At 36.6% G+C, this 9,795-nt stretch overlaps 1 protein-coding gene across 1 annotated transcript; it reads right to left on the bottom strand.

The window, feature by feature from the left end:
- LOC116290213 (uncharacterized) lies at positions 1–6,173 on the bottom strand. The gene is made up of 3 exons (XM_031697220.2): positions 5,917–6,173; positions 3,443–4,683; positions 1–1,972 (listed from the first exon to the last, which is right to left on the bottom strand). Exons 2-3 carry the CDS (start codon positions 4,533–4,535, stop codon positions 594–596), a joined length of 2,472 nt encoding a protein of 823 aa, XP_031553080.1. The 5' UTR covers positions 4,536–4,683; positions 5,917–6,173; the 3' UTR covers positions 1–593.
- Positions 6,174–9,795: the final 3,622 nt, after the last annotated feature.

Here is a 9,795-nt window from a genome sequence, read left to right as displayed (position 1 = left end):
TTTCCAGGCTTTATTTCACGTTTTGATGATTTTATTGAAATTTTTGATGATTCCCCATACATTTCCTTATAACAGGACACCACAGAAACCAAGCTTGGGCTACCTGTGGGTAGCCTTACTGAAATCTTATATCGATATTTTCAATAATTAATTGATCGTTCTTTATCTTGTTTTCATACGATAAGAAATAGTAATTAGAAAAACTGATGTCTAGCTTAGTCTGTAAAAACATTAATTTTCTCTCTCATAACAGAAGTACATTTTTAGATGGAAATTAGAGTATACGATATAGCTCGACCATTGTTTATTTATGAACAATAGTCCGTTACACAGTTCCCTGCGCCATCTTGAAAGGTAGCCATGCTTTTGCATCAAAGCCAGACGAACGGTAAGCTTGCAATGATAGAGACCTTTTTTAACACCTTGGACAATTAGTCACATGTCTCTATCATTATTGCAAGCTCACCGTTCGTCTCGCTGCGATGCAAAGGCACGGCTACCTTCCAAGATGGCGCAGGGAACTGAGAGAGGGACTATAAAAAACAATAGTTTTTATTTAAAATGTCACTATGTAACGAAAACCATTTTCCAAGTTAATTCAATTTTTTGATTATTTGAGCTCTGAATCTTATAGAGCTTTTTTGGAGCAGTTTTTCTTTTCTTGCAGCTAAAACAAACTTGATATTGTCTGGGAGTAGAGTCACATTAAACGGACAAGCACGGGTGAGTTTCATGCCTGTAGATTGTACGTCCACTGATACAAAAAAGCTTCGGTATTTGCAAACATTTGCCATTTCATAAGCAAAGCTTATATTAGATTTATGTGTTCTAGTAATTACGAAAATGCACTCTGATCGACTAATTTTCGATACACTTTCTTGTCCAAAGTACTTTGGATGAGGAGGAGCAAGTAATCTCGTAATATTTAAAGATTGCTGTTTGTGTTGAGATTGTATTGAACACATACAAAGTTTCAAGATGTTTCGATCTGCACAAGCTTTGTACTGGCCATACATCGACATACGGTCGTATTGAAGAAATTTGAGGTCCAATGAGCGTTGCGCTGTAACGTCACGTGACTCAACCATCACATTGAATGCGTCTTCACCACTACCACTACCAGCAGGCACGTAGATCATAATGGATGTGATTAATATCCCACGAGACGCGACACGTCTCTCGCGCACTTCCTTGAAGAGAGTTGCTCTAAGTCGATTACACGATCGAGTCCGGTAAAGTTGCAAGGTCGAGTTCTCTTTAGTCTGTTTAATAAGCTTTGTCTCTATTTGGTTATTTAAGTATCCTAACGCGAACTCAACTAATATCATTTTCATATCATCGTTGGAGGTAGGATTATCCCATCCTTCACACACACACAGGTTAGGCAATCGAAGTTCAATGTCCTGACAAGTGCGCTGTGCTGATATGGGGGTAAACAGACCAGTCGGAGTAACAGGTCCATGAAGAGGTTTAGTCAAAGCCATTATTGAATGATGTAAGTCTATGATGTTGACCAATCGATGCTGGTTGATTCGAAGAGCATCCAGAGCCTCGTCACCCAAACGTTGAGCTACTTTATTTGGGACGATGAGAAAAAGATGAGGATGAAACATTTCAAATCGCCCCTCTAAGGTTGAAGTATAGCTAGTGTAAGTATTGCCGTGATCTGATAAGATTACCGTCAAAGTGTCTTCACTCATAGACAGTTGAGTGACAAATTGAACAAGAGCAGGGTCTAGTGACTGGATTCTACGTCCAATGTGGTCATGTCCTACACTTAGACTCATGTAAGACAGTAATGGTAATGCAGTAGGGGTTGATGTGATGACTTTAATGGTGTCCAATGTGTACTGCAGTAAATAGGAATGGTGAAAACGACCATCGTAGCAAATCTGGTCACCTGGTGGTCCCATAAATGGTGTATTGATTCCATACACATATTCAAGAATTTCACATCCCGCGTGAGTCAGTCCTGCAAATGAATGGGAACAATTTTACTGAGTGCAGAGATTTTGTGAAAGCGCAGATTTTAGTTAGTCACTAAACTTGATCATAATACTGAAGTAGAACAGTAAGAGAGCATCCTTTGACACCCTTGGATGGTGGTGGTGTTGTGTGGTATGGTGACGGTGTGTGGTGATGTTGGTTGTGTGTGACGATGGAGGCGGTGGCTAGAGCCATACAACAAGTTAATATTAATCAGTATAATTTTAGGTTCGAACATCGAGTTTCTCGCGCTGTTATTGATCTAGCGACCATTGATTCTGAGACGATAATCGCTGCTCAAGCGGTGATCATGAGGTGTTCCAAAGTTTGCCAAAGTAGGAGTTATACTAAAACGTTTCGACTTTAGACTCAACAATTATTTCCCTCAGGCTCAGTGATTGCGGTAAATATTGGCCTTGCTGCTCGAAGACTCGGTAAATATTATGTTTACTTCTAATGCTAATACTTCTAGTGAAAATAAAGAAAAGGTTTTCAAGCTACAGAAAAGAGCTGCAAGGGTTATCCTGGATGCAGACCTCAGTGAAAGATCTAACGTGATGTTTAAAAAATTAAAGTGGATACCTATTAGAGATGAAATTTCAATCCGAAAATGTAGCTTAGTCTACAAAAGGAACAATGGACTGACACCAACTTATATAGATGATGTGTTAGTTAGAAATTCAGATGTCCACACTAGGCAAACTAGGCATTCAGGGTATAACTTGGTTTGTCCCAAATATAAAAGGGAAGGTGAGGGAGGGAAGACATTTAGGGTAACAAGCAGTAAATTATGGAACACTATTCCTACTAGTCTCCCTCGCATCCGTTTTTAGTGTTGGTCGTCACGCAACGTCTCCCCGACACTAAAAACAGATGCGAGGGAGACTATATTCCTACCGACATTAAGAGAAAACCGTCTTTTCAATCTTTTAAATCGGCAATTCGTAAATAATATTTTATGAAGAAATAAGGCTTATATCTTTCCTTTATTTTGTTTTTAATGTTTTTATCATTATTGCGTTTTTGGATCTCATTAATTAGTTGTCTAATAAGTTCAATCAGTTTTATAGATATGTGGATTTTTTTGGGTATGGATTGGAAATGGGATTTCAGTGAACAGGATAGATTATATATGGGTAGGGCGTAGTATAGATATAGTTGGGGACTTAATGTATTGTTGGGTGGGATGGGGCATCTATTTTTATTATATACTTATAGTTTTCGTGTATTTTTTTATATATATTAATATTTAGTATTTTAGGGCCATGAGTTTATCAGTTTCCACTGTCAAATGTCCCCTCTTGAAATAAAGTTTATTATTATTATTATTATTATTATTATTATTATTATTATTATTATTATTATTAATGATGAGGTAAAACGCAGCTGGACTTTTGTTTTGCTTCGTTGAGTTCTAGTACAAAACAAGCCAGTCCGCGTTTATCATAATGCTCACCTGAGTGATCAATAAAATGTTCTTGCAGTCTTTTAGCAAGATTTGCCCAGCTTCCTGCTAGTAAATCCAACATCAGACCCCAGATTCCTTTCCAACATAAGTCTTCTTGCCACATAGTCTGGTAACCCGCTCTGTGAAATGCTCCAAACATGAAACCCGGGTTGACTGATTGGCTGGAAGCAGACCTGTTAAGATCAAGTAGTCTACCATTGAATAACGCATGAGTATTCTCCGTAGTATGACCATGAACAGCTTGAAATAGTTCAAAGTCAAATATCATGGCAGGAGCTAAATGGGATTCATTTCGCCATCGTTTGAACAGCTCGATAGTCTTGGGTAGCGATCGATAGAAGTGGGCCCTCGATACTGAGTCAATTAGAACAATATTGACATTCAAGAGATTTTGATCTCGAGTCTTGGAGGCATTTTCCTTCATGGTTAATTGTGGGTCTATTTGAATGATCTGGGATATTCCTGTTTTGGTATCTTTTGAAGTGCATCGAAGGACAACGAAGTGAAATTTCTGCTTGATATTTTCTCTGATGATAACCATTAGTGCTGCTTCCAAGTCAGTAATGTTTAGATATCTTCCAGCTTCTGTTATCTGACCATTACTGGGATTCATGTTCAACACTTGGATGGTTTCATTTTCGTTTTGTTCCATGCAAATCGAATTATCACAACTGACTCTAAAGTTGACGTGATCTTTTGGACCCTTTAGTAGACTTTTCAACTCGCACACTCTCTTGCTGGACAACGCTTTGCACTTGGTTAACGCTGGATCCAGTTTGTACAACATCCTCGCATTTTCACACGATTCGTTGCTCGCTTGATGCGGTAAACAACTGCCATATTTCCAGGTCTGTTCTTCAGGAAGAAAATTTTTCGGGCAGCCACATTTCCACGAACTTTGAATTTTGTCAGTCACTTTAAGCATAGGTTTTCCATCAATGAGAAACATGAATATGAAAACAAGACAGGAAAAGGAGAACAGGAAAACCCATTTGTTCACTTTTCTTCTTGTTGTCCGCAGTGCAACTTTCCTCAGTTGCCTAAAGGCCAAACCTATCAGCTGTCGGATTGAAAACGCCATATTTCGTCTGTGCCGTACTAAAACTGACGAAGGTATTCAAAGTCAGTTTGTGTTTGTGCGGGTCCACGGCCTTCCTAATCTGTCTTCCTTATTTCTTGTCTATCCAAAAGAACCATGGACGTAGAAGCCACAACGTTTGGTGGGGGAACTAAAAGAAAAAATAGGTTGTTTGAATTTAAGGCTCCATTTTCAACCCCTTTACTATTTCACTATTGTCTTTATATAAAATATGGTTTGAGTGTATACCATATCATGAAGAATGTCGTAAGAATTGCACAGATTTGTCAGTTCAGTAGACCTCAGTAGACTGCAGACCTACTAAACTTTGTACTAATTAGTACAATTTTGTTAGTTAACTTTTTAATGAATACATTGTATGCACTCTAACATTCAGTGCATTTACCTTTTGTATCTTTATGCCAGCTGAATTAGCTAAACTTTTCTAGCTTCTATAATATGCAAGTAGTTTAGTTTTGCTAAGTTGTATTGCGTTAGTTGATAATGTTCTCAGTAACACGTTTAGTTAAACCACTTTAAACCTTGAGCTTAAACTATAATAATCACAATAATATATTAGAGTACTATTAGTCACTAAATAGCTACCATTTTTCAGTATCAACTTTGTTTATATTTCATGGTTTTACCACATGTGCTCTAGAAGCATAGCACACTGACTGTCTCGCCATGCTATTATAATCACAATAATATGTTAGAGTACTATTAGTCACTAAATAGCTACTATTATTCAGTATCAACTTGGTTTATATTTCATGGTTTTACCGCATGTGCTCTAGAAGCATTACACAAACTGTCTCCATGCTTTACGAAGCCTTAAATAAGCGGCCTATATTGAAAATGAAAAGCCCTAAATAATACTGAACGATTTACAACTCATTTGCACATTACTCAAGGATGCAAAATGTATGATATCTAGAAAATAAAGTTATATTTTTAAAAAAAAAAATACTATATTTCTAATTATATGGAAATACTATCAATGTCCCTGTACCTTGAATTAATCAGATGATTTCCTAAATATAAGTGATATTAATGACGATTTGATCGAAGGTATAGACATAGTGGTCTGATTTTTTTAAAGAAAGCGGGAGCGAGTTCCATAGCTTTGCAGCATTTACTGAAAACCATAGGTTATCATGTTTGACTTAGGAAGAACTATTAGATTTTTGTCTGCTGACTTTCAGAGAGCGGAAAGGTTTGTAAGGAGTAAGGAGTAAGGAGTTCAGTTAAATAATCCGGAGTCTGATTATGAAGAGTCTTGTAAACCAACGTAAGTATCATCTAAAGTCAAATCGACTGAGATCTAACTGTCACCGACTGTAAAACAATCTTGCATGCAACAATTACTATATTATTATGTTACCCTTATCGACTGAGCATTTGGATATAGCCTATGCGGCGACGCCCTTCATCTTCCGTGTCTGCTTCCTTTCAACTCGCATGTTCCTTACTTTCGTGCCTGGAGTCGAAAATAGGCTCCTGATAATCCACCAAGAAACGAATAGCTGCTTTTACGATACTGTAGGCAAACTTTTATGAACTTTGTTTTTCACGTGTAAGCCTAGTGCTGCAAGTAAAATCTAATAATCGTTTGATTTTAATCCTATGTATTGTTTCTATATATTGTTTCAACCACAACGCGACTGCGCGATGTTCGTTACGTCAATAATACTAACAACCGCCAATAATAACTGTGATATTGAACACTAGAGAAAAACGTGTGCGCAAGCTTGCCTTTCAGCACGTGTTCTAAAAATGTAGAAAGAAAGTAAATGTCAGTTTTCTCCGAGCATGCAAAGAAATTCGTACAAGTTTACTTTTGTGATACCAAGATACTGTATTAATAAAGATACTTTGAAGGGACTTGGACCCGGCCCTGTACGCGTTACCTCAGCACCTCATACTGCGTTCCAATCAAGTTTCAAAAATTTCGAAACTAGATGGTGATGATGGTGGCAGTGATTTGCATACTTATGTTGTAACACATCACAGCTCAACTGCTGCACAACTTTAGACGTCTCGGTGATGTATTTATTATGGCGACGTTGACCATGATGATAAAGGTGGTTATGATTTTGATGATGATGATAATAATGATGGTGATGTTGGTGGTGAAGATGATGATGATAATGATAGTAATGGTGATGATCTTGATGTTGGTGATCATGATGATGATGGCGATGATAGCAATGATGTTGATTATGGTGGTTGAAGATGATGGTGATAATAATAATAATAATGATAGTAATAGTAAAAATGGGAGTTGATATTGAGATGCCCATTGACACCGCGTCACGCAGTACTCAAGAAAGGTCGGCAAGGCGATTGAAGACCTTGTGGGGGATAAGAGCCGATCCATCATCACTCTTCACATGTCTGTTATAAAAACGGTTCGCTTCAGATTGCACAAATTGTTCAAAATTTTAAACCGAACATTAGGTATATAGTTTAGAATTTGTGTTATATTTACTAGCGTTTCATTTATCAGTTAGTTCAATTGACTGCATCTAAATTTAACCAGTATTTTACTTCAATTGCCAAAAACATATGTGAACATCTAAGTAATACCGACTTGCCTGCAGTCTTGACGCCACGAGTCGATCAGATATTCGTGATACAAGAAGTTAAATCAACCTTTGTGCGTTTGGAATTGTCAAAGCTAAAATCAAAAAAGGCAACAGGACTAGATGGACTCACGGCTAAGTTATTGAAAGATGCCGCACCAGTGATTGATAAGCCTATTGCTCATCTTCTCAACTTATGTTTTTCGACGAATAAAATCCCCGCAGATTGGAAAGAAGCAAAAGTTACCCCAATATTTAAATCAGGAAAGAAGAATAACGAAAATAACTACAGACCTATTTCTGTTCTTCCGTTGATCTCTAAGTTAATGGAAAGAGTTGTACAACTTCAACTTCTCTCCTTTTTGACTGAGCACAATGTACTGTCCCCATTTCAGTCTGGGTTTCGAAAACAACACTCGACCGAAACTTTAGTTGTCCATCTGGTAGACCACATTCTTGAACACATGGAAAAACAAGAAATCACTGGGTCCATCTTCATCGACCTAAAAAAGGCCTTTGATCTTGTAGATCATCAATGCCTTCTCCACAAGTTAGAACACTATGGCGTGAGAGAAAGTGGTCTAGAATGGTTCTGTGACTATCTCACCACTCGTACACAAAGAGTTAATTATGGAAATGAACTTTCATCCATCCTTCATATCGATTACGGTGTACCTCAAGGGTCAATACTTGGGCCTTTACTGTTTGTCCTGTTCATTAACGACTTGCCTCAATGTTTACAGAAATCACATATTGGTATGTATGCAGATGATACAGTGATATACACCTCAGGGGCTGACGCAAGTGTTGTAGAAGAAACTCTCCAGCAAGATTTGAAGAGATTGGAGAATTGGATGACAAGCAGCAGATTAATACTAAATCCAAGCAAGACCAAATTGATGCTTTTTGGTGCAAGGCAAAGATTACAAGGAGCAGAACTTAGAATCCAGCTTTAAGGAAAGAACGTTGATAGAGTCTTAGAATTTAAGTATTTAGGAATCTATTTAGATGAAAGTTTAAATTGGAATGTACACGTTGACGCAATGTGCAAAAAGGTTAACAAACGATTAGGTTTGCTTTCTCGCATAAGATCTTGTTTAACAGTAAAAGCGTCCAAATGTGTATATAATAGCTTGATATTGCCAATACTTCATTATACAGATACAGTTTGGGGGGAACTCTCAGCTGGAAATAGCCAGCGACTCCAAAGATTGCAAAATAGGACAGCTCGTATTATTATAAATAGGGAGAGTTCTCAGGAAGCTCTACAAATATTGGGATGGGTAGACTTAGCCAAGACAAGAAAAATGCATAAATGCATATTAGTATTTAAATGCCTTCATGGCCTAGTTCCTTCATATCTTAGTGATTTCTTTATAAGGAATAGTAGTTTTCATACATATAATACTAGAAGAAAAAATGACCTGCACTTACCTTTACCTAAATTAAGCTTAGGTAAGAAAACGTTTAAATATTCAGGATCTCTTATGTTCAATACACTACCTAGAGATATTAAGGATATTTCATCTTTAAGTATTTTTAAGAGTCGCCTAAAAAAGTATTACTTAGCTTAAAAGTTTCGTTTTTTGTTAGACATATAACATATATAGTTTTTTTTCTTCTAGGTACATGTTATTCTTAAATTTAAATTTTATATAAATATTAGTTAGGATTTTTTCAGATTTTATCATAGAATTAGTTTGTATATAGTGAATTATATATTTTTATAGTTTGTAATTAGTTTATTGTTTTATATGCAGGACCCCTATGGATATCAGCCTAGTTGCTGAAAGGGCTACCCTGTTGAAATAAAGTCTTTATTATTATAGTCTGTTCAATTATTTTTAGTATTGGACCTGGAGTTTGCAGCTTCCATAGCTATTTCTTAACTAGCGTTCTTCATTTTCATTATCGGTTTTCGTTTTCGTTTTTTCTTTTTTCTTCTTTCTCTTTTCTTTTTCTTCAATTCCTGAATCATTTTAAGTGCACTTTATTTAGTTTTTATGTTTTAGTCTGCCCGGTAGTTGGCTACGATTTCCGTTCCACTACCTCAAGCTCAGGTCTGGGCATCCAGAAGTATATACTGACTTTATGATAAATAATTTTAGTTATGCTTAATGGATTTTTCATTGGTTGGTCACGTCATACGTCCAATCATTGTAATAGTAGTAGTAGGCATATTTACATAATAAATAATAATAATAATGGATTATTGGAGTTACATGCCATCCACGAGTGGCTCTTCGCCTTCTAATCCTAAATTATTTCTTAAATAATTATATAGAAAATTTAATTGTAGATAATAAATAATAAATACATATACACATGTAGATATATATACATTTATAAAATAACTGCTCTAAATCTTGCGTTTTGATTGGTTGGGAGCGCGTGCTTTATGAGAGCACATAGCACGCGCGCGCACTTTTGGTTTTGTCATTCATGTAATTTGTATTTTATAAGAGAAATAGAAAAAAATTGCCATGCACCATGGTTATATAGCTTCACATTTCGGTCCCGCATAACCAAGATAAGGATGTAAGGGAATCATGGTTATATGGCTTCACATTTCGGTCCCGCATAACCAAGATAAGGATGTAAGGGAATCATGGTTATATGGCTTCACATTTCGGTCCCGCATAACCAAGATAAGGATGTAAGGGAATCATGGTTATATG

This window comes from Actinia tenebrosa, unplaced genomic scaffold (assembly GCF_029948245.1).
Source record: "Actinia tenebrosa isolate PJP-AT-01 unplaced genomic scaffold, QUT_ActTen_1.0 PGA_scaffold9__36_contigs__length_13948895, whole genome shotgun sequence".
Classification (NCBI taxonomy): domain Eukaryota; kingdom Metazoa; phylum Cnidaria; class Anthozoa; order Actiniaria; family Actiniidae; genus Actinia; species Actinia tenebrosa.
This window is presented reverse-complemented; position numbering and strand designations above follow the sequence as displayed.

Coding starts and splice junctions, on each gene's coding strand:
- LOC116290213 (XM_031697220.2), bottom strand. CDS start 4,535: ATGGCGTTTTCAATCCGACAGCTGATAGGTTTGGCCTTTAGGCAACTG. Junction 1,973..3,442: donor ACATTTTATTGATCACTCAG/GTGAGCATTATG, acceptor ATTCATTTGCAG/GACTGACTCACGCGGGATGT.